Source organism: Hemitrygon akajei, chromosome 6 (assembly GCF_048418815.1).
Source record: "Hemitrygon akajei chromosome 6, sHemAka1.3, whole genome shotgun sequence".
Taxonomy (NCBI): Eukaryota; Metazoa; Chordata; class Chondrichthyes; order Myliobatiformes; family Dasyatidae; genus Hemitrygon; species Hemitrygon akajei.
The window spans coordinates 90509058-90534356 of NC_133129.1; the positions used below are offsets into that span (position 1 = coordinate 90509058).

Below are 25299 nucleotides of genomic sequence, written 5' to 3' on the forward strand. Positions count from 1 at the left end.
TGTACACCTTCCATGCTTCTCCCTCTTGTCTGCCCAAGCATTACAAGTGCTAGATCTGGCTCTACACCTCTCCCTCACTAGGCCTTCCAGGTGATGACACACTTCCCCTGCGAGTCTTTCAGGGCCATCCGGTGCTCTCAGCGAGACCTCCTCTACGTTGCTGAGACCCAATGTAGATTGGAGGGACCACATTGTCCAGCACCTCTGCTCTGTCCACCACAAAAGGCAGTATCTCCTGGTGGCTACCTGTTTCAATTCAACTTTCCAGTCCCATTTTGATGTGTCAGTCCATGACCTCCTCTACTGCCACGATGAGGCCAAACTCAGATTGGAGGAGGCTCACAAACAGAGGATGAAACCTGGAGGAGCAACACTTCATATTCCATCTGGGAATTCCTCCAAGCTGACGGCATGGATTTCTGTAACTGCTGGTAATCACTCGCCCCTTCCCCATTCTCCCCTTTTTGATTCCTCCATATGGTTTCTCTCTCCTCTTCTCTTCTTCTTACCTGCCCATCATCTCCCTTTGAGATTCCTTCATCTTCAGCGCTTAACCTCTCTTGTAGATCACCTCCCAGCTTCTCACAGCATCAACATCCACCCCACCCATCATCTGCCATCTTGTATTCTTCCTTCTTCCCACCTCATCTTCTTAATCCAGCTTCTGGCCAATTTCCTTTCCAATCCTGATGAAGGGTCTCAGCCTGAAACATCAACTGTTTACTCCCCTCTGTAGATGCCGCATGACTTGCTGAGGTCCTCCAGCATTTCACTATCAGCCTCCGCCAAAACTCCCGAGATGCCCGTTTGCAGGGGCGGACAGCTGCATACCGCCATCCTGGTCTGTACTTACTCGTGAACATGATACTCATGATGATGGCCAGGTCTATGAAGAGGAACTGGACGTCCCCCAGGTTGCTTAGGATCTGGAAAACAAATGCAACGATGTCACGTCACACCGTCACAGTGTGGTGATGGTTATGTTCAGTTGCACCACCGCAGTATGTGAGGTATTGATCATGAGAGGAATACCTAACTGTCAGATATTTCTGATAATGACTCTGCCTAAGGGTGGGACGTCATACAACACACACCAGAGACAGGCAGCGGCACAGGCTGACAGCAGCTGGGGCCTGACATGAACACCTTATTTCAGCAGCACGGATCTCTCAGCTCTAAGTCCAACAGTAAGGATCTCTTACACCTGAAGTCCATCTACAGTGAGAGACGAACAGCTGCACAGGTGGACTACAGTGGGAGACAACAGCCGCACAGGTGGACTACAGTGGGAGACAACAACTGCACAGGCGGACTACAGCGGGGGACTAACAGCCACACAGGCGGACTACAGGAGGAGACTGACAGCCGCACAGGCGGGATACAGCGGGAGACTGACAGCCGCACAGGCGGACTACAGCGGGAGACTGACAGCCGCACAGGCGGGCTACAGCGGGAGACTGACAGCCGCACAGGCGGGCTACAGCGGGAGACTGACAGCCGCACAGGCGGACTACAGGAGGAGACTAACAGCCGCATAGGCGGGATACAGCGGGAGACTGACAGCCGCCCAGGCGGGCTACAGCGGGAGACTGACAGCCACACAGGCGGTTATAGCAGGAGACTGACAGCCGCACAGGCAGGCTACAGCAGGAGACTAACAGCCGCACAGGCGGGCTACAGCAGGAGACTAACAGCCGCACAGGCGGGCTACAGCAGGAGACTAACAGCCGCACAGGCGGGATATAGCAGCAGACTAACAGCCGCACAGGCGGACTACAGTGGGAGACTAACAGCCGCACAGTGTCAATGCCACGTTCCACTATAACCCTCCCCAAGGTCTTGCTGAACTCTACCTTCTTCACCCATCTGCACCCTTCCCCTGCTACACCTCAACTCCTCCCCACCCTCAAGATCTTCAAACCGGGGAAAGCAGCGACCTACCGAATAAAGCAGGAGGACGGAGAGGTACTGGATGAGGCTGTACATAGCCATGAACTTGAAGACACAGAACGAGGTGACCAGAGCGGTTCGCCCCTCCCTGCGAAGGGAAGAACAAGTCAGCTAAAGTGACAGAGGCGGCAGAGAGCCCGAAGGTGGCTGAAGTACCTTCAGTTCCCGCAGATTACCTGATAAGCTTCGGTACACAGGACACGTCGGGGGTCTTTGAAGTGAATGGCGAAGCCACAGAAGCCTCAAGTTCCGAGAGGGAGATCCCAGCGTGAGCTCGCCTCAGTGCCTGCACCAAGAAAGCATCCAGTCAACAAATGAACATGCCACTTGGCCCATCTGATCCAGGCCAGCACCAGTTCTCAACACCAAGATCGACCCTCCCAGCCTCGTCCCACTCTGGAGTCAGTGAGGAGGAACGTGTCCCAATGGAGGAGCAGGCTGATAAACAAGATGAAGATGGCACAAGTTCCGGCTCACCAGACTCAGGTTTATTGTCAATGACATTATGTTGTGAAATGTGTTGCTTTCTGGCAGCAGTACAGTGCAAGATGTGAAAATTACTGTTGCAATGACAAATGGCATGATAGTGTAGTGGTTAGCACAACACTTTACAGTACCAGTGACCTGCCACTGCCTGTAAGGAGCTTGTACGTACTCCCCGTGACTGTATGGGTTTCCTACAGTGCTCCGGTTTCCTCCCACAGCCCAAAGATGTACCGGTCGGTGGGTTAATTGGTCACTGTAAATTGTCCCACCGTTAGGCTAGGAACAATAGGGCAGTAGCTCTAATGTCAGAAGGGCCTATTCCACCCTGTAACTCAATTTAAAAAAGGGGGAGCCCACGTATCCAAGCCCAACTGCTGCACTTGAGGGGGAGGGGAAGGGCAAGGAGGGAGGCCTGCTGGAACAAGTGCCTGGATCTGTTACTCACCCCGCAGTCGTTCGCACCATCGCCGCACATCCCAACGTAGTAGCTGTGTCAAAAGAAAAGGCAACTGTGAACTCTCTACACGGTGTCTGACTGACAAAGCAACAGCCACTGTGGAGACCTTGCTCACAGAACACCAGACAATACGAACTACACTCACAAAACGCTGGCAAAACTCAGCTAGTCAGGCAGCATCGATGGAGGGTGTAGGAGCCACGTATCTATTTTCTGTCAGCATTGTATTTTGTGTTGCATGTTTATTATGGTAGTTAGTCACATGGGTTGGGGCATTGCTATGTAACACACACAAAATGCTGGCGGAACTCAGCAGGCCAGGCAGCATCTATAGAAAAAGGAACAGTCAATGTTTCAGGCCGAGACCCTTCATCAGGTTTTGATGATGGGATCCTGGCCGGAAATGTCGACTGCACTCTTTTCCATAGACGCTGCCTGGCCGGCTGAGTTCCTCCAGCATTTTGTGTGTGTTGCTTGGATTTCGAGCATCTGCAGATTTTCTCTTGTTTTGAGTTTAGTTATGTATTCTTGCTTTGTCTTTAAGGTCAGTCTGTAGCTAAAGGAGTGAACTAGATAATTATATAGTCAGTCTAGAGCTAAGTCAGTGAACTTGGGGGTGATACCTTTTTTGTTGATTGTTTAATTACATTAAAGAAAACGGGTGGCACAGTAGCATAGTGGCTCGCACAATGTTGTACAATACAGGCGACTAGAGTTCAATTCCCACCGCTGCCTGCAAGGAGTTTGCACGATCTCCCCGTGTCCGGGTGGGATGCCTCTAGGTGCTTCGGTTTCCTCCTACTTCCAAAGACATACCGGTCAGTCGCTTAACTGGTCATTGTAAACTGTCCCATGATTTGGCTCAGATTGCTGGGTGGCATGGCTTGAGGGATAGTATCTCAAAGGAATAGATTAAGCATGTTTAATGTGCTAAAACCGTTTATTTCGTTATTTCACTAGTTGTACATTAATTAGTTTTTATCACTTCAAGATTATTTGCTTTTCTAATTTCTTAATAAAAGATGGAACGTTTTCTTTGACTTTGGAACCTTGTTAATGGATTGGAAAACATGACATACATGATCAACCCCACTCCTTTTTGTCAACCAAATTGGACAGTTATACCAAACAAACACCAGTCTAAGGCAAAGACTGCATTCAACTCATTGGTGAAATCAGAATTGCACCATTGAGAACCAGGGGCAGCTTGTGGCTAGTAACGGACTCTTGTGGATTCATGCTGTGTGCTTCGGGTTTGAACAGAGCTTGGAAAGGTTACTGCTGACCGCATGCTCTATGGTGTGGCGTTTGCCTAATAAACAGACTACATTTTATGCCAACGCTACATCAGGACTGGAAAGGAAGGGGGCGGAAGCCAGAATAAGAAGGTGGGGGGGGGGGGGGGGGGAGAAGGAAAACAAATTGGAAAGTGATAGGTGAGGCTAGGTGAGAGAGAAGGTGGATGGGTGGAGAAGAGGAATGACGTGGGAAGCTGGGAGACAATAGATGGAAGAATCCAATAGGAGAGCAGTGTGGATCATGGAAGAGAGGGACTGGAATATTAAGCAAGGATATAACAATGATAACTTATAAGACACTGGTAAGGCCTCACTAGGAGTACTATGAGCAGCTTTGGGCCCCTTATCCAAGAAAGGAAGTGCTGACATTGGAGAAGGTTTGAAGGAAGTTCACAAAAATGATTCAGGGATTGAAGGGCTTGTCATATGAGGAGCATTTGATAGTTCTGGGCCTGAATTCACTCAGAAGAATGAGGGGGAATGTCACTGAAACCTATAGATTATTGAAAGGCCTTGATAGAGTAGATGTAGAGTGGATGTTAGTGGGGGAGTCTATAGCCTCAGAAGAGGGTTATTCATTTAAAATGGAGATGAAGTGGAACTTCTTTAGCCAGAGTTGTAAATCTGTGGAATTCGCTGCCACAGGCAGCTGAGGAGGACAAGTCATTGGGAATTTAAGGCAGATATTGATAGATTCTTGATTTGTCAGGGAATGAAGGGATACAAGGCAGGAGACTGGGGCTAAAAGGGAAATGGATCAGCCATGATGAAATACTTGATGAGTCAAATGGCCTAATTTTGATCCTATGTCTTATGGAAGGACGAGGGGCACCTGAGGGAGGTGATGGGCAGGTGAGAAGAGGAATGAGAGGGGAGCCAGAATGGGGAATGGAAATATAGGGAATTCGGAGGGGGGGAAAATTACCAGGTTAGAAAAATCAATGCTTGCGCTACCAGGTTCGCATGTTGCCATAAGATAATAGCCAACGGGGCTCTTACAAATCACTACCCAAAATTAAGGAATAAGTATTCAGTTTTTCTTGAGGCAAAAAAGATAACACAAAATGTGAAAGAAACAAATTCTGTCAACATTACAGAAAATGGCGATTTGGTTGGTTTTCTAGGAACAGAAACTCTCCATAACGCAGGAGGGAGGAAGGAAGTTGGCAGCCTCTCCAAATCTCCCTGCCTTTTCCTCAAGACTGCCTTTGAATCTCCCTCTTTAACCAAACCTCTGCTCTTCTGCCCTGGTCTCTCACTGTGGTTTGGTGCACATAATGAAACAGGGACATCGGAGATGCTATAAAAATGCAGGATGTTGATGCTACACACTGATATGTTGATCAACAAAAGGGACAGTGACCCTAGCGCAATGCTGGACCACGTCCGGTACTCACTCCACTTTCTGGAGCTCCTCCACCAGCTGGGTTTTCTGATCTGGGGCCATTCGAGCGTAAACTGTTCCACAGAGTAGAAGCTGGGCAGAGAAATACAGAGCATCACACCTCTCAGCAGAACTAGAGGCAAAATGAACTGTATTTGCACACACAAGCACTGACGTAAGCATGTGCACACACACATATCTGCTACATGCATGTACACCCATACCTGCACAGGCACACATGCATGCACACATACCACAGCATTAAAACAAATATCCACGCAGCCCAACCAACACCTGTCACTCATATCATTTCTGGCCCGTGAGGGAACTGAGATTGCTGGCATAAAATCAACACAATGAATCTGTTTCCTCAACTTCTGAGGGAGCTTCACTGTGTCTGACCCTGGGAGTGTGTGATGGTACAGTGTAGAGGGAGTTTCACTCTGTGTCTGACCCTGGGAGTGTGTGATGGGACAGTGTAGAGGGAGCTTCACTCTGTGTCTGACCCTGGGAGTGTGTGATGGGACAGTGTAGAAGGAGTTTCACTGTGTGTCTGACCCTGGGAGTGTGTGATGGGACAGTGTAGAGGGAGGTTAACTCTGTGTTTGACCCTGGGAGTGTGTGATGGTACAGTGTAGAGGGAGTTTCACTCTGTGTCTGACCCTGGGAGTGTGTGATGGGACAATGTAGAGGGAGCTTCACTCTGTGTCTGACCCTAGGAGTGTGTGATGGGACAGTGTAGAGGGAGTTTCACTCTGTGTCTGACCCTGGGAGTATGTGATGGGACAGTGTAGAGGGAGTTTCACTCTGTGTCTGACCCTGGGAGTGTGTGATGGGACAGTGTAGAGGGAGCTTCACTCTGTGTCTGACCCTGGGAGTGTGTGATGGGACAGTGTAGAGGGAGCTTCACTCTGTGTCTGACCCTAGGAGTGTGTGATGGGACAGTGTAGAGGGAGTTTCACTCTGTGTCTGACCCTGGGAGTATGTGATGGGACAGTGTAGAGGGAGTTTCACTCTGTGTCTGACCCTGGCTGGGAGTGTGTGATGGGACAGTGTAGAGGGAGTTTCACTGTGTGTCTGACCCTGGGAGTGTGCGATGGGACAGTGTAGAGTGAGTTTTACAGTGTCTTTCCCATACTGCCCCTTGTACCAGGAGGTGTGGGGGGGGGGGGGAAATGGGAGAGAGATGTCAGAGCAGGAAGTGGGTAGGGTGGAGGAATGGTTGGGGAGACAGAGAATAGAACATCCCATAAGTTTAGGAAGGCAGTTCTAATACATGGATGGAAATTACAATGGACATTTACAAAATGGAGAAGATAACAGCATCTGTTAATCATAAGCTGGAACAACTTGATTCATACTGGGAAAAATGGTTTAACTACATAATGCCTCACAGGCCTGATTTTATTCTCACAAATCAATGAATCTGTTGTAAAAAAAAAGATCACTCCCTACTTGTACATCGTTCTTTCCTTTTGCTTGTTTTTTCTCTCCACTCTTTTCTATAAGTGTATACCTCAGATAAATACTTTGTGGAGATTTGTGATATATATGATTATTTGGTATATACATACAATGTCTGAAATACATCTTATGGAAATGTTTGTTTGATGATGAACTTCAATAAAAAATAAATTACAAAAAAAAAGGCAGTTCTAAACAAGAATGCCAGGATGAGTTTGAGTATAGTAGCTGAGTATCTGAAGGAAGAGAATGTGGCAGTCAGGGTCATGTGGAGCCACGAATGGTTTCCGGTTCCTTTATGTTTTGATAAAAGTCTAAGCAGCAGGTTGCTGAGATTTCTGCAATTCCCCCCCAGACCACCCCTGCCCCCAGAAGCCAACTCCAACTCCAGTGAGTGACTGTTGGAGAGCAGCTCAGGCCGGGGAAGGGAAATCCAGACTCACCTTGGGAAGCAGATCAGGAAAGTGCTCTGTGATCACATCAAAGGACTTCCCGCTCATGGCAAAGTGGTAGCAGGCGTCCGGTAACTGGGGCGCGTCTTTCGAGCAGGTATCCTCCACGGTTATTCGAATATCCTGGAGAGCCAGAGGGTTGGTGAGAGTAGCAAGAAGGATTGTCAGTAAGGAATGGGGACGGACCTCAGATACCAGGGATGTGAGCGTAGGCAGACACTCTGTTTAGAGAGGTTCTGCCTGTCACCGAACAATCATGGCTGATGCTATGGCCCAACAGCCTGAACATGACTTACTGATGCACCCCTGAACTCTAATTGTCTCACAACAGCCTGAAACCCTGGCTCATTGTCTTATTGTGCTTTTCTGACCTGGGGGGCATCAAACAGGCAAGACAGGAAAGAACAGCTTTATCGGGGAACTGGGGTGATTGGGGTGGTCACAAGAGGAGAGAGTGCGGGGCAGGGAGTGCAAGGGAGCGAGACCAAACACAAACACACACACACACCCCAAGCCGCAGAGATCAGAATTCAACCTGGGTCTCTGGAGTTGTAAGGCTGTGAATTTACTGTCTCTGCTGCGGAAATAGAGGAGGACATGGTGATGATCCCAGCATTGTGCTTCTCTTCTGAATGTATGGGATTAAAGGTTGCAGAGATACTGGTTTCGGGAGACAGGGCACAATATAGCCCCTGTGAAGGAGTATTGGTGAGGATGTATTCTTAAAGGAGATGTAACTCTCAAATCTCCCCAGAATCTTTTTAGAGGTAAGGAAAACATCCCCAGCTTCTCCGGTCACTGATTATATCCATTACATCAGACACATTAGAGAAAGATCTCTCTACACCCCTCCAATATTTCTCAAAGTGAAGAAATTTGAAGTGAACAATATTCTGGCTGAGATCCACCGTAAAAGATTTCAACTGTGAAGAAACTGAATTCCCAATATTGTTTGGCCATAAGACATGGAAGCAAAATTAGTTCATTCGTCCATTGAGATTGTTCACCATTTGATCATGGATGATTTATTTTCCCTCTCAACCCCATCCTTACCATTCAAGAACCTACCAACCTCGGCTTTAAATACAGTGTATTCAAACACTTGGCCTCCATGGCCGTATGTGGCAATGAATTCCACAGATTCACTGCCCTCTAGCTAAAGAAATTCCTCCTCACCTCTGTTCCAAAGCTGTGCCCTCTGGTCCTAGACTCCCCTACTACAGGGAACATCTTCTCCATATCCACTCAATCTACGCTTTTCAATATTCGGTAAGTTTCAACGAGATGCCCCCTCATTCTTCTAAACCCCAGTGAGTATAGGCCCAGAGCCATCATACATTCCTCATTCATAATAGTTTGGTACCTGAAACTGAAACTGGTGCGTTTGGGGGGGGGGGCTACGTAGACAAGACATGGGAGAGGGTCCCACATGAGACTGGGACTAGGATCAGGGCTGGGATACAGGTAAACTACCTTGGTTTCATGTGCCTTCCAGCTGCCCGCCTCTTCTGCATACTGCCAGGTGATGGTGGCCACTTGACCATCCTTGGGGGGTGTCGCCTCCGTGACGATCACCTTCCCGTGCGGGGGGATCATCCCACACTCGCGGGCCACAGACAAGGCGGTCAGCATGTTGTCCCCTGGTGATAGGAGGGAACAGCAGAGGTAATTGCTCTATCCAGAGATCACATACACCCACCATCCCAACCCTTGCTGTTCCACCACCCTGAAACCCCCAACCCACCATCACCAGTGCTTCTACTTGAGGTTTGAGGGGTATAACGTTCAACGTAAATTTATTACCAAAGTACATAGGTATATGTTAACATATACCACCTCAATATTCATTGTTTGCGAGCATTTAGAGAAAAAAATAGGATTTTATGAACTATACATACACAAAAACTGATAATTAACCAATGTTTAAAAGAAGACAAACTGTGCAAATAAAAATAACACTGATAACATGAGTTGTAAAGAGTCCTTGAAAGGTCATAGAATCAGTTCAGATTAGTGGTCAGTGAAGTTATCCATGCTGGTTCAGGAGCCAGATGGTTGTAGGCTAATAGCTGTTCCTGAACCAGATAGTATGGAACCTAAGGCTTCTGTACCTCCTGTCTGATGTTAGTGGTGAGAAGAGGGCACAGGCTGGATGGCTGGGGTGCTTGAAGATGGATGCTGTGTTTTTGTAAATCCTCCAAGAGGACCACAACCTTGTCTTGGTTTGGAGGTTTGTGTGCCTCAGTGACCCAGAGAGCTGTGTGGGCTGGAGTCAGGGCTTTATGCTTTGTCTCTTGGTAGGGTCACCCATGCCAAACAGGTCAAAGGGTACAGGCCAGACTGAGTGGTCCGCCAGTCCTCTAGGTTAGGGGGATCAGCTCAGGGCAAACAACCCTGACTGGTAAAACATAACTGTTACAGAAACAGCAATGAAGAATCCTTCTATGTCTGAGTGGCCAAGGACAGACAGAGATGAAGGGCCTAACGTCAATAAGTAAATAAACTCCTTGTAAATGTGCTTAATAATGGGGAGGGCTTTGCCTGTGAGGTCTTGTGTACCTCTGGTAAATCGTCCCACAAGCTTCTCTACTTTAAGGAACATGGCCCAAGTTTAAGTCTAAAGCTTAAAGTCCCATGGTCTAAGCTTACAAATCAAAGTCTTAATCACTGTAAGTATTCCAGGGAACCTTTTCCGAGCTCTTATACCACCACATTCATGAACAGTTATTACCTCTCAACCATCAGGCTCTTGAACCAAAAGGGATAATTTCACTGAACTTCCCTTGCCCTATCACCGAAATGTTCCCACAACCTATGAACTTTCTTTCAAGGACTCTTCATCTCATGTTCTTGATACTTATTGCTTACTTATTTATTATTATTATTTATTTTTTATATTTGGACTGGATGAATTCCCAATTGTTGTGGCTTTTCACTGATTCTATTATGTTCATTATTCTATTAAGGATGAACCTCAGGGTTGTTCAAAAGCCTTAAGCACACATATATATAACTAGGGCTCCTGAGACTTTTGCACAGTGCTGTATTCATCGATGTGGAGCGGAGAGCAAGCTCGTAAACCAGGCAGGAGCAAAAGATATTGGGAATGGAGAGGGTGGAGGGTGGCAGGTGCAGTCACGTCCAGCCCTGAGACACCAGGTAAAGGTCATTTGATTCCAAACAATCGGTTTATTGATCATCACAGAATGTCTCTCTGGTGCTTCCCACGCCCTCCCCTGTCCCTTCTCCTTTTCCCAACCATGATTCTGCTCACCCTGCCTCCTTCCCACTCTCAGTCCACAATAGGTTTATCATCACTCACATATGTAATGAAATTAGTTTTTTTTTTGGAGCAGCAGTACAGTGCAATGCATGAAATTACTACAACTGTGCAAAAGTCTTCGGCACCCTAGCTATAGATAGACGTGCCAAAGACTTTTGCACAGTACTGTATACGGTGGCATACACAGTATGTAGTTTGATAATAAATTTACTTTGAACTTTGATACTAAGGCAGAGTACCAGGTCAATAGCGGGATTCTTAACAGTGTAGAGGAGCAGAGAGATCATGGGGTTCAACTCCATTGATCCTTCAAAGTTGCCGCACGTGATAAGGAGGCATTTGGTAGCTGGCCTTCCATTAGTTGAGGGATTCTGTTTATGAGTCGCAAGGAATGTTGCAACTCTATAAAACTGGTTATACCATACTTGGAGTGTTCTGTTCAGTTCTGGTCACCTCATTATATGAAAGTCTAATACCAGAGGGCATGCATTGAAGATGAGAGGGGGTAGGTTCAAAGGCAATCTGAGGGGTAAGTTTTTTACTCAGAGAGTGGTGGATGCCTGGAATGCACTGCTTGGTGTGGTGATAGAGGCAAATACATTAGAGGCTTTTAAAGAGACATTTCAATAGGCACATGGATGTGAGGAAGATGGAAGGATATGGACATGGTGTAGGTAGGAAGGATTAGTTTTTTGGGTGGGGGGGGGTCTTTGATTTACTTGTTAAGCTGGCTCTGACCTGTTCCTTTGCTGCACTCTTCTATCTTTTATAAGAAAGTGGAAGTGTTAGAGAAGGTGAAGAAGAGATTTATCCAGTTACTACCTGGATTAGAGAACACATTTTATGAGGAACATTTGTGTGAAAGATAGGGCTTTTCTCTATGGAGCAAAGGAGGATGAGAGGTGACTTAATAGAGGTGTACAAAATTACAAGAGCCTGTGGCCTTGTCCCAGGGCAGCAATGGCCAATACTGGAGGACTTCCATATAAGATGACTGGAGATGTCAGAGGTAGTTCTTCTGCCCCGCTCCAACCCCAAAGAGAGTGGTAGATGCCTGGAGCTTTCTGCCAGGGTAATGGTAGAGACTGATGCAATATAGATATTTAAGAGACTCTTAAGACAGCCGCATGTATGAAGAAAAATGGAAGGGTGAGGGTGTTGTAGGAGAGAAGGCTTAAATTGATCATAAAGCAGGTTAAAGGAGGAATTCCTTTCGCCAGAGGGTGATGGATCAATGGAATTCGTTGCCACAGATGGCTGTGGAGGCCAAGGCACTGGGTATATTTGAAGCAGGGGGGTCGATAGGTTCTTGATTAGTCAGGGCATCGAAGGTTATGGGGAGATGGCAGAACAGGGTTGAGAAGGAAAATAAATCAGCCATGATTGAATGGTGGTAATTTGATGGGCCGAATGGCTTAATTCTGCTCTTATGTCTAATGCTTGACACAATATCATGGCTGACAGGTCTGTGCTGTGCTGTAGTATTGTATTTTCGGTAACTCAGTCTATCGAGCACCAGCATCCTTCGTAAATCTACTCTGTACTCTTTCCAGCTTACAGGCATCTCTACAGCAGGGCATCCAAAACTGAACACAATATTCCAAATGCAGCTTCACCAATGTCTCGTACAACTGCGGTGTAACTTCCCAACTCCTATACTCAGTGCCCTGACTGATGAAGGGCAGTGTGCTGTAAGCCTTCCACACTGCCCCATGAGATGTGATCTGACTGACATCTGGGACAAGGTGCCAACAGGACGTGGGAGCACATACCTGTCACCATCACTGTGCGGATGCGGGCGCTCTCGAGCTCCCTGATGACAGAGACAGAGCAAGGTTTCAGCTTGTTCTGCATCATGATCAGACCCAGGAACTCCATGTTGGTTTCGATCACTGATCTGGTGAAAAAGGGCAGCACGGTCAGTACTGCCTACCGAACCTCCATTGGGGGAGAGGCGGGTTGTGAAAGGGGGGTGGGAGGAGTGGGGTGGTCTGGCCAGAGGATTAAGGGACGAGATATGGTGGAAGGTAGTGAGATTGGGAGGGGAGGTAACACAGGGACTGAGAATTAATGGCCTCAATGACCATAGAGACCAAAGGTCAGGGTGAGAAACGTTGGCAAGTGCTGACATTGAGAGTAGGAGTTCATGGAGCGGAGGAGTGGGGTGGGAGGTGACTTAAAAAGTTCTGCAATTCAGAGTCAGAGGTTGTGGGGAGTCAGCGGTCGCGTTGAGCTTGAGACCCCTAGGTCTATGGGTTAGGGGTAATGGGGATCAGAGAGCACTAGGGGTGAATGGCAAGGATCAAGTTGATCAGAAACAACTAGAGCTGAAGCTCAAGTCAAGGAAATCAGAGAGCCCTAGGGTTGAAGGTCAAGGGTTAAGGGCCGTGGGTCACTCTCAGGGATTTGTCAGGTTAGTAGTGATTGAGGGTTGGAGGTTAGGGGGGTGGGCAGAGAGAATCTGAACGGAGGGTTCAAGGGTCGGGAAGGGGGTGCAGGTGAATCTGGAGAGGAGAGTTTCGTCCGTCGGGGTTACCTGTTCACCGTCTGCACCCTGTGCCAGGTCAGCTTGGACTCCAACTTGCGACTGGCCAGTGCGATCACCCTCAGCCCCTGCCGGGTGAACTTCTCCAGGATGTGTGAGAAATCTTCTGGCACTGTCACAGAAAGGGAAAGGAAGCTCAAAGTTCAGAGTGAAATTATTACCGAAGTACATACATCTCACCACATACTATGCCGAGATTAATTTTCTTGCAGGCATTTTAGGGAAAAATAGAATTTTATGGAAAACTATACATAAACAAAGACTGTTCAACAACGAAGACAAACTGCACAAATGAAAGTAATACTGAGAACATGAGAATTTTAAAGAGTCCTTGAAAATGAGTCTGTAGGTTGTAGAATCAGTTCAGAGTTGAGGTGGGTGAAATTATCCACCCTGGTTCAGGAAGCTGATGGCTGTAGGGTAACAACTGTTCCTGAACCTGGTGGTTGGGGAACTAAGGCTCCTGTACCGCCAGCCTGGTGGCGGTAGTGAGAAGTGCTCCTCCAGCGCTCCCTCCCACTGCCCACTGATGTTTCCAACTGAACTACCAAACCGTATTGGATCGATTGTGAGAACATGGCACGTGGGGAATCGACTGGGTCTCTCGTGCGTGGAGGCCTCTCTCTCTGTCTGGGTTTTCGAGTGAGCATATTTTTCTCTTGTAGCCTCCGCTCTGCAAGTTGCCCAGCATGTACTGTTACCCAGTAAAACAATGTTTAATCATACTATTCCATTGTCGTTCGAACCTCATCTGTGCCCTCCAGCCCTGCAGTTCACTGGGTAGAAATGCTTGGGGGTCTGATCCCTGCCCAGGCTTGGGAGAGGGGCTGGATACGCCTGCGGATTCTGACATTCTCCTGACTGTTACCCCCTACCTCCTCAGTCCTTGACTGTGTTCAGACAGCTACCAATGCTTGGTCACCTGGGAGGAAGGATCGTATGTTCAAAGTTCAAAAGAAGTTTATTACCAAACTAGAATATAAAAGCAAGGATGTAATGTTGAGGCTTTATAAAGCACTGGTGAGGCCTCATTTGGAGTACTGTGAGCAGTTTTGGGCCCTTTATCCAAGAAAAATTGAGCTGACGTTGGTGAGGGTTCAAAGGAGATTCACGAAAATGATTCCAGGATTGAATGGCTTGTCACACGAGTAGCCTCAACCTCACTGGAATTCAGAAGAATGGGGGGGGGGGGAATCTTACTGAAAACTATCGAATGTTGAAAGGTCTCAAGAGAGTGGATGTGGAGAGGATATTTCCTACGGTGGGGCAGTCCCAGACCAGAGGTCACAGCCTCAGAATAGGGGGACTTCCTTTTAGAATGGAGACAAGGAGGAATTTCTTTAGCCAGGGAGTGGTGAATCTGTGGAATTTGCTGCCACTGGCGGCTGTGAAGGCCAAGTCATTGAGTGTATTTAAGGCAAGGTTGACAAGTCCTTGATTAGTTAGGACATGAAGGGTTAAGGGGAGAAAGCAGGAGATTGGGGCTGAGAGAGAAATGGATCAGCTGTGATAAAATGGCAGAGCAGCCTTGAGGGGCCAAACTGCCTAATTCTATTCCTATATCTTATGGTTTTATACGTTACCATATGTTACCCTGAGATTCATTTTCTTGCAGGCATTCACAGGAAAAAAGGATTTTTTTAAAATGGAAAATTCTACATAAACAGCTGAAGATTGACAAGGAACCAAAAGACAAACTGTGCAAATCAAAATAGTGAGAATACGAGTTGTAAAGAATCCTTAAATTGAGGCCCTAGGCCATAGAATCAGTTCAGAGCAGAGGTGAAGGAAGTTGCACAGATCAAGGTGCAGGAACTCAGTACAATCATCCTCTCCTTCAGAGCACAACAGAATAAGTTCCACTGGCTGGATGAGCAGGGTTCCAAAGCCTGCAACATCATCACACCCACAGCAGCAATGAAGGCCCTCTGTCTCTGGGAGTGTCCAGTGTTTCCTTCATCATGTCAGTAGCTTCCTCTTGGTCTTCACTACTTTCAGTCATTCAAGTCCTGGGTGGAGACTCAGGAATACCATCAAACTCAGATGAAGGATTCTTCATTGCTGTTTCCATATCAACTTTTTTTCACCAGTCTGGGTTGTTAGCCCTGAGCTGAACCCCTGAACCTGGAGGACCAGTGGACTGCTCTTAGTCTGGCCTCTACCCTTTGACCTGTTCGGCATGGGTGACCCCACTAAGAGTCAAAGCATAAAGCCCTGACTCCAGCCAACATCACTCTTCTCTCAGAGGACATCCATCGCCTGACAGCCCCTATTCCAGCAGCCAGAACATTCAGCCAATCCTACACCAGCACTGATGCCAAGGTACACAGCAGGAACTTGCCGAGGAGTCTTCAGCAGAACCTTTGAGACCTCCATCATCCAGACCAAAGATCAGAGGGTAGAGCTTTAAGGTGAAATACCAGAAGAAGAGTCCATGAAGGGATGGGGTCTGCACACTTCATATGCATTCTGCATAATATTTTGTTAGCATGCACAAAATGCTGGCGGAACTCAGCAAGTCAGGCAGCATGAATGGAAGTGAATAAGCAGTCAACGTTTCGGGCCGAGACCCTTCGTCAGGACTGGAAAGGAAGGGGGAAGATACCAGCATAAAAAGGCAGAGGGAAGGGAAGGAGGACAGCTTTCTAACTGTGATAGGTGAGGCCAGGTGGGTGGGAAAGGTATAAGGCTGGAGAGGAAGGAATCTGATAGGAGAGGAGAGTGGACCACAGGAGAAAGGGAAGGAAGAGGGAACCCAGGGGGAGGTGATAAACAGGTGAGAAATGGTAAGAGGCCAGACTGGGGAACAAGAGAAAAGGGGAGGGAATTTTTTTTAACCGGATGGTGAAATCGATATTCATCCCTCAGGTTGGAGAGTCCCCAAGCGGAATATAAGGTGTTGCTCCTCCACGCTAAGGGTGGTGTCATCTTGGCACAAGAGGAGGCCATGGACTGACATGATGGAACGGGAATGGGAATCAGGAAGTTCAGCTTTTGTCAAATGGAGAAGAGTTGTCTGATGCAGCAGAACCCTCAATTTAGCATTGTCCAGAATTGCCAGGATTTTCTGTAGAATCCTTTGTTCTACCACAGCCTCCAGCGTGTCCAGTTTGACTCCTATAACAGAGCCAACCTTTCTAATTGTTTATTGACCCTGAGGGCATCACCCATGTTGATGCCACTGCCCCAGCACACCATTGCATAGAGGATTGTACAACATATGCATTTTGTGTGCACCATGGTCCGGAGAAACATTTTTTTGTTCGTTGTATATATGTACAATCAGAAGACAGTAAACTTGAAGATTTAGCTTGACGTACCTGTCTCCTTCTTACACAGGCTGGCCACAGTCTCAGGGGCCCCCTTCATGTAAGCCACCAGCCGCCGCTGACCGAGGGTGCAGGTCACCACGCTCATCCGCTGCAGCGCTGAGGAGAAGGGGAACTGGCTGATGATTCCAATCTCGTAGGAATTCTGAAAGGTGGCAAGATGATCTCAAGTGAGCAGAGGAAACAAACGCCTTCACAGCTACAATGCGGTGTTGAAGTAGACGGCCAATTTATGTGTCATCAGCCCAGCCCAAGCCTGCGCTCCCCTCATTTGCACTGTGACAAGTTTCTGCCTCCGGACATCAACACCTGAGAGGATCTATCTCGGGTCCAACACACTGATGCAATCATGAAGGCATGTCAGTGGAATCAGGTATGTTTATCGCTGACATACAGTATGTAGTGAAATGTGTTGTTTTGCTGCAGTAGCACGGGGTAATACATATAAATTACCATAAATTACAAGAAAATATTTAAAAAAACATAATGCAGAAGGCCAGCAAAATAGTGAGGTAGCATTCACGGGTCATTCAGAAATTTGAGGTTGGGGAGGAAGAAGCAGTTCCTTAGCAGAGCACCTGGATGGAGGAAGTGTGTGTCCTCAAGCTCTTACACCTCCTCCCTGATGGTAGTAATGAGAAGAGGGCATGTCCTGGATGGTGAGGATCCTTCATGACAGAGCCATCACTTTTGAAGATGTCCTCAATGGTGGGGAGGTTAGTGCCTGCCCATGTTGTTGCTGACTCAGTTTGCAACCCTCCTCAGCTTTTTCCAATGCAACCAGTCAGAATGCTCTCCATAGTACATATGAAGAAGCATCCTAGAGTCTTTGGTGACATACTAAATCTCCTCAAATTTCTCATAAAATATAGCCACCTAATCATGGGATAATTTACAATGACTAATTAACCAACCAACCAGTGCACCTTTGGACTGTGGGAAGAAACCAGAACACCCGGAGGTCATGGCGAGAACTCCTTACAGGCAGCAGTGGGTCATCTGTACTGCAAGGCGTTGTGCTAACCACTACGTGTTGCCCCCAGGATAGATCCTGTGAGATGCTGACACCCAGGAACTTGAAGCTGCTCTACCTTTCCCTTGAAGAGCACTGGTGGGCGTTCCCTCAACCAGGAGTTAAATTTACATGCACACTGCATGTTTATTACAAGATTTACGCAAGTCTTTATTATGATTAGTACTTCACCCTTGAAACAGTAGCTTTTGCTCTCTGGACCCCATTGTGTGTCATCACCACTCCACATGAAGAGACAGGGTCTTGGAGCGTAGAACAGTATAGAAACAGGCCACAAACACGAGAACATCTGCAGATCCAGGGCAACACATACAAAATGCTGGAGGAACTCAACAGGTCAGGCAGCAACAACGGAAAAGCGTAAACAGTTGTTATTTTGGGCAGAGACCCTTCATCAGGACTGGAAAGGAAGTGGGGAAGTCAGAGTAAGAAGGTGGGGATGAGGGGAGGAGGAAGTACAAAGTGGCAGGTGAGAGGTGAAACTGGGAGAAAGGGAGGGGCTGAAGTAAAGAGCTGGGAGGTCAATTGGTGAAGAGATAAAGTGCAAGAGGTCGGGGAATCTGTTAGAAGAGGACAGAAAACCATGGAAGAAAGGGAAGAAAGAGAGCTCCAGAGGGGGATGCTGGGCCGGTAAGGAGATAAGGTGAGAGAAGGAAACAAGAATGGGGAATGGTAAAGGTGGGGGGGGGGGGAACAATTACCATAAGTTTGAGTAATTGATGTTCATGCCATCATGTTGGAGGTTATCTAGATAGAATTTAAGGTGTTGCTCCTCCAACCTGAGTGTGGCCCCATCGAGGTGGTGGAAGAGGCAGTGACACGTCAGAATGGAAATGGGAAGTACAAATGAAAACAAACAAAAACAGGACCTTTAGCCCATTGTCTTTATGCTGACCTCCTTGCCCATCTAACCTTATTTGCCTACATTAAGAATGCATCCTTCTAAATCTACTGAAGCGTTTGTTTAATCTCTTAAAAACATAATGACTGTAAACAAGGATGTAATGTTGAGACTTTACAAGGTGTTGGTCAGACCACATGGAGCATTGTGAGCAGTTTTGGGCCCCTTATCTAACAAAGATGTGCCGGCATTGGAAAGGACCCAGATTCATGGGAAAGATTCTGGGAACAAAAAGATTAATGTATAAGCAGTGTTTGATGGCTCTGGGCCTGTACTTGCTGGAATTTAGAAGAATGAGCAAGGGGGAGGGGGAATCTCATTGAAACCTATTGAAAGGCCTAGGAAGAGTGGACATGGAGGGATGTTTCCTGTAGTACGGGGAGTCTAGACGAGAAGGCACAGCCTCAAAATAGAGAAACATCCATTTAGATCAGTGTTCTAGTTATAGAAAAGTACAGCACAGAAACAAGCCCTTCAGTCCATCTAATCCTTGCCAAAATCATTTGAACTGCTTATTCCCATCAACCTGCACTGAGACACTCATGCCCCTCCCATCCAGGTACCCATCCAAACTTCTCTTAAAACGCTGAAATAGAGCTTGTGCTGGCAGCTCGTTCCACATTCTCACCACCCTCTGAAATTTCCCCTCATGTTCCCCTTAAACTTTTCACCCTTAACCCATGACCTCTGGTTATAGTTCCACCCAATCTTAGTGGAAAAAGCCTGCTTGCATTTACCCTATCTGTACCCCTTATAATTCAGCATACCTCTATCAAATCTCCTCTCAATTTTCTAAGCTCCGGAAGAATACAGCCCTAACCTATTCAATCTTTCCTTATAACTCAGGTCCTCCAGATCCAGCAACATCCTTGTAAATTTTCTCTGTACTCTTTCAACCTTATTTACATCTTTCCTGTAGTTAGATGACCAAAACTGAACACTGGCCTCACTAATATCTTATATAACTTCAACATAACATAACATCCCATCTCCTGTACTTTGATTTACGAAGGCCAGTGTACCAAAAGGTTTCTTTACAGCCCTATTTACTGTGCCACCACTTTCAATGAATTATGGAGATGACAAGCAATTTCTTTTTATCACAGAGGACAGTGAACCTGTGGAATTCATTGCCGCAGGCAGCTGTAGAGGCCAAGTCAATGGGTATATTTAAAATGGAGGTTGATAAGTTTTTAATTAGTCGTGTGTGTACAATGTTAACATTGTATTTGCCTTCCTTGCCACCGACTCAACATGCAACTTTAGGGAATCTGACACCAGAACACCCTTTTCACCTCTGATTCTGAATTTGCTCTCTGTTTAGAAAACAGTCTACACCTTTAATAGTGTAATTCACCTGGAGGAGAAGCTCAGGTCCACGTTAAGGGTGAAATCACAGTACAAGCCTCACCACACCAATATTACATACAGCAAAGGCTACCAGACCCAGTCCTCCCTGGGATGATGTACAAGGAACTATAACGTGACACAGAGAGCACAGTGTGACACTCACCATCAGCTCCTGAAGCTCCTGAGAAAGGAGAGAAAGAGAAAGAATTATTACTAACCACACAAAGAAATGTTACAAACAAGTTCTCTGCTACGCTTGTTACACATTGATACACTGCTATTAACACAGTCTATGATGATTAATATGCTCTGTTCCCATTTCCCAATCAAATAGATCTATGCCAGAGTGGGTAGAGCCTCTGCCTCCCAGCTCCAGGGACCCCGGTTTGATGCCAGTGTTATTGTACACACACGACCTCACCAGCCTCTGGGGTTTAGACTCTCCAATTCTCCAGAGTATGGCCCCTTTAAAGATTCTGGCCTGCTCTGCTAATTGGTGGTCGTGTTTTGGTGCCTAGACTTGGATACGTAAAGAGCACCTGAACTCAGGTTCGGGGGCTTGACTGTCAGCTCAACTTTGGTTCAGTCTGTGATTGCTTTTAGGATTTCTGCCTCGTTTGGATTCTCATCTGGTATGTAGTGAAGAACCCTGTTGTCATCTCAGTCGCAAAATTGTGTCTCAATTCTAGTCTTGGATACTCCAACACTCAGGACCTGACCATCCTCGCCTAGGCCTCTCGTCACACTGTGTGTGTGTCAAGCCCAGGCCTCTTGTCACAGTGTGTGTGTGTGAGAGTGAGAGTGTGAGAGAGAGGGGGAGAGAGAGAGAGAGAGAGAGAGAGAGAGAGAGAGAGAGGGAGGGAGGGAGAGAGAGAGAGAGGGAGAGAGAGGGAGAGAGAGGGAGAGAGAGGGAGAGAGAGGGAGAGGGAGGGAGAGGGAGGGAGAGGGAGGGAGAGGGAGGGAGAGGGAGGGAGAGGGAGGGAGGGAGAGGGAGAGGGAGGGAGGGAGAGGGAGAGGGAGAGGGAGAGGGAGAGGGAGAGGGAGAGGGAGAGGGAGAGGGAGAGGGAGAGGGAGAGGGAGAGGGAGAGGGAGAGGGAGAGGGAGGGAGGGAGAGGGAGAGGGAGAGGGAGAGGGAGAGGGAGAGGGAGAGGGAGAGGGAGAGGGAGAGGGAGAGGGAGAGGGAGAGGGAGAGGGAGAGGGAGAGGGAGAGGGAGAGGGAGAGGGAGAGGGAGAGGGAGAGGGAGAGGGAGAGGGAGAGGGAGAGGGAGAGGGAGAGGGAGAGGGAGAGGGAGAGGGAGAGGGAGAGGGAGAGAGAGAGAGAGAGAGAGAGAGAGAGAGAGAGAGAGAGAGAGAGAGAGAGACTCTGACTGACTGACGATGCGTGTCTGTGTCAAATTTGGATGAACTCCCTGAACCCCCTCTGGGTGCTCTGGTTTAATCCCACATCCTCATGAGATGAAAGGTAGTGGGTTAATCGGTCCAGTATATGTCATGGGCACACATATAATTACCATGAATAGCTTCTGGCAGCAGCAGCACCACAAACATAAACTATAAATAATTTATACGACAAATTAAACAAAAATAAGGTTTAACATTAGTGCAAGTTGAGGGAAATGCAGTCTGAACTAGAATCAGCATTTTTACAAGTATGTTCAAGACCATGATGGCAGTGGGGGTGGAGAAGAAGCTGTTGTTGAACTCATGGAGGCATGGGGCTTCAGGCCTATGTTAATTGTCCCCCAGTGTGTGGGTTTTACTGTACTGTAACATTACTCATTTTCTGATATAGCACGGCAGCACCTCCACTTCCTTAGGAGTCCGCAGAGATTCGGCATGACATTTAAAACTTTGACAAACTTCCATAGATGTGTAGTGGAGTGTAAATTGACTGGCTGTGTCACAGCCTGGTATGGAAACACGAATGACTTTGAATGGAAAATCCTACAAAAGATAGTGGATATGTCCCAGCACATCAAGGGTAAAACCTTCCGAACCACTGAGCGCATCTACATGAAACACTGTCGTAGAAAAGCAGCATCCATCATCATGGACCTCCACCACACTGGCTATGCTCTTTCCTTGTCCATCATGGACCTCCACCACACTGGCTATGCTCTTTCCATCATGGACCTCCACCACACTGGCTATGCTCTTTCCATCATGGACCTCCACACACTGGCTATGCTCTTTCCATCATGGACCTCCACCACACTGGCTATGCTCTTTCCATCATGGACCTCCACCACACTGGCTATGCTCTTTCCATCATGGACCTCCACACACTGGCTATGCTCTTTCCATCATGGACCTCCACCACACTGGCTATGGTCTTTCCATCATGGACCTCCACCACACTGGCTCTGCTCTTTCCATCATGGACCTCCACCACACTGGCTCTGCTCTTTCCATCATGGACCTCCACCACACTGGCTATGCTCTTTCCATCATGGACCTCCACCACACTGGCTCTGCTCGTTCCATCATGGACCTCCACCACACTGGCTATGCTGTTTCCATCATGGACCTCCGCCACACTGGCTATGCTCTTTCCATCATGGACCTCCACCACACTGGCTATGCTGTTTCCATCATGGACCTCCGCCACACTGGCTATGTTCTTTCCTTGTCCATCATGGACCTCCACCACACTGGCAATGCTCTTTCCATCATGGACCTCCGCCACACTGGCTATGCTGTTTCCATCATGGACCTCCGCCACACTGGCTATGCTCTTTCCATCATGGACCTCCACCACACTGGCTATGCTCTTTCCATCATGGACCTCCGCCACACTGGCTATGCTCTTTCCATCATGGACCTCCACCACACTGGCTATGCTCTTTCCATCATGGACCTCCACCACACTGGCTATGCTCTTTCCATCATGGACCTCCGCCACACTGGCTCTGCTCTTTCCATCATGGACCTCCGCCACACTGGCTATGCTCTTTCCATCATGGACCTCCACCACACTGGCTCTGCTCTTTCCATCATGGACCTCCACCACACTGGCTCTGCTCTTTCCATCATGGACCTCCACCACACTGGCTATGCTCTTTCCATCATGGACCTCCACCACACTGGCTATGCTCTTTCCTTGTCCATCATGGACCTCCACCACACTGGCTATGCTCTTTCCATTATGGACCTCCACCACACTGGCTATGCTCTTTCCTTGTCCATCATGGAACTCCACCACACTGGCTATGCTCTTTCCATCATGGACCTCCACCACACTGGCTATGCTCTTTCCATCATGGACCTCCACCACACTGGCTATGCTCTTTCCTTGTCCATCATGGACCTCCACCACACTGGCTATGCTCTTTCCATCATGGACCTCCACCACACTGGCTATGCTGTTTCCATCATGGACCTCCACCACACTGGCTATGCTGTTTCCATCATGGACCTCCACCACACTGGCTATGCTCTTTCCTTGTCCATCATGGACCTCCACCACACTAGCTATGCTCTTTCCTTGTCCATCATGGACCTCCACCACACTAGCTATGCTCTTTCCTTGTCCATCATGGACCTCCGCAACACTGGCTCTGCTCTTTCCATCATGGACCTCCACCACACTGGCTATGCTCTTTCCATCATGGACCTCCACCACACTGGCTATGCTCTTTCCATCATGGACCTCCACCACACTAGCTATGCTCTTTCCTTGTCCATCATGGACCTCCACCACACTAGCTATGCTCTTTCCTTGTCCATCATGGACCTCCACCACACTGGCTATGCTCTTTCCATCATGGACCTCCACCACACTGGCTATGGTCTTTCCATCATGGACCTCCACCACACTGGCTATGCTCTTTCCATCATGGACCTCTGCCACACTGGCTATGCTCTTTCCTTGTCCATCATGGACCTCCACCACACTGGCTATGCTCTTTCCTTGTCCATCATGGACATCCATCACATTGGCTATGCTCTTTCCATCATGGACCTCCACCACACTGGCTATGGTCTTTCCATCATGGACCTCCACCACACTGGCTATGGTCTTTCCATCATGGACCTCCACCACACTGGCTATGCTGTTTCCATCATGGACCTCTGCCACACTGGCTATGCTCTTTCCTTGTCCATCATGGACCTCTGCCACACTGGCTATGCTGTTTCCATCATGGACCTCTGCCACACTGGCTATGCTCTTTCCTTGTCCATCATGGACCTCCACCACACTGGCTATGCTCTTTCCTTGTCCATCATGGACCTCCACCACACTGGCTATGCTCTTTCCTTGTCCATCATGGACCTCCACCACACTGGCTATGCTCTTTCCTTGTCCATCATGGACCTCCACCACACTGGCTATGCTCTTTCCTTGTCCATCATGGACCTCCACCACACTGGCTATGCTGTTTCCATCATGGACCTCTGCCACACTGGCTATGCTCTTTCCTTGTCCATCATGGACCTCCACCACACTGGCTATGCTCTTTCCTTGTCCATCATGGACCTCCACCACACTGGCTATGCTGTTTCCATCATGGACCTCTGCCACACTGGCTATGCTCTTTCCTTGTCCATCATGGACCTCCACCACACTGGCTATGCTCTTTCCTTGTCCATCATGGACCTCCACCACACTGGCTATGCTGTTTCCATCATGGACCTCTGCCACACTGGCTATGCTCTTTCCTTGTCCATCATGGACCTCTGCCACACTGGCTATGCTGTTTCCATCATGGACCTCTGCCACACTGGCTATGCTCTTTCCTTGTCCATCATGGACCTCCACCACACTGGCTATGCTCTTTCCTTGTCCATCATGGACCTCCACCACACTGGCTATGCTCTTTCCTTGTCCATCATGGACCTCCACCACACTGGCTATGCTGTTTCCATCATGGACCTCCACCACACTGGCTATGCTGTTTCCATCATGGACCTCCACCACACTGGCTATGCTGTTTCCATCATGGACCTCCACCACACTGGCTATGCTGTTTCCATCATGGATCTCTGCCACACTGGCTATGCTCTTTCCATCATGGACCTCCATCACACTGGCTATGCTCTTTCCTTGTCCATCATGGACCTCCACCACACTGGCTATGCTCTTTCCTTGCCGCTGCCAACAGGCAAACGTTGCAAGAGCCAGAGGATTTGCACCACCTGGTTCAGAAACAGTTACTACCCAACAACCGTCAGCCTCTTGAACCAAAGGGGATAACTACACTCATTTGCCCATCCACTGAGATGTTCCCAAAACCAGTGATCTCACTTTAAGGACTCTTTATCTCATGCTCTTGTTATTTATAGCTGTTTATTTATATTAGCATTGCACAACTTGTTGTCTCCTACACTCTGGTTGATCTTTCATAGATCCTGTTATAGTTACTATTC

The 25299-nt window shown here is 47.9% G+C and overlaps 1 protein-coding gene across 1 annotated transcript in view; it reads right to left on the bottom strand.

The window, feature by feature from the left end:
• Positions 1–25299, bottom strand: part of LOC140729251 (polyamine-transporting ATPase 13A3-like) — a 97384-nt gene that overhangs the window by 19372 nt on the left and 52713 nt on the right. The window contains exons 17-27 of the mRNA XM_073048823.1: positions 20096–20113; positions 16640–16793; positions 13311–13431; positions 12547–12671; positions 8965–9131; positions 7483–7614; positions 5589–5668; positions 2882–2924; positions 2127–2236; positions 1942–2038; positions 854–926 (exon numbers count right to left, since the gene is read on the bottom strand). Of these exons, the coding sequence (XP_072904924.1) occupies positions 854–926; positions 1942–2038; positions 2127–2236; positions 2882–2924; positions 5589–5668; positions 7483–7614; positions 8965–9131; positions 12547–12671; positions 13311–13431; positions 16640–16793; positions 20096–20113 (1120 nt within the window). The remainder of the gene's footprint in view (positions 1–853; positions 927–1941; positions 2039–2126; positions 2237–2881; positions 2925–5588; positions 5669–7482; positions 7615–8964; positions 9132–12546; positions 12672–13310; positions 13432–16639; positions 16794–20095; positions 20114–25299) is intronic.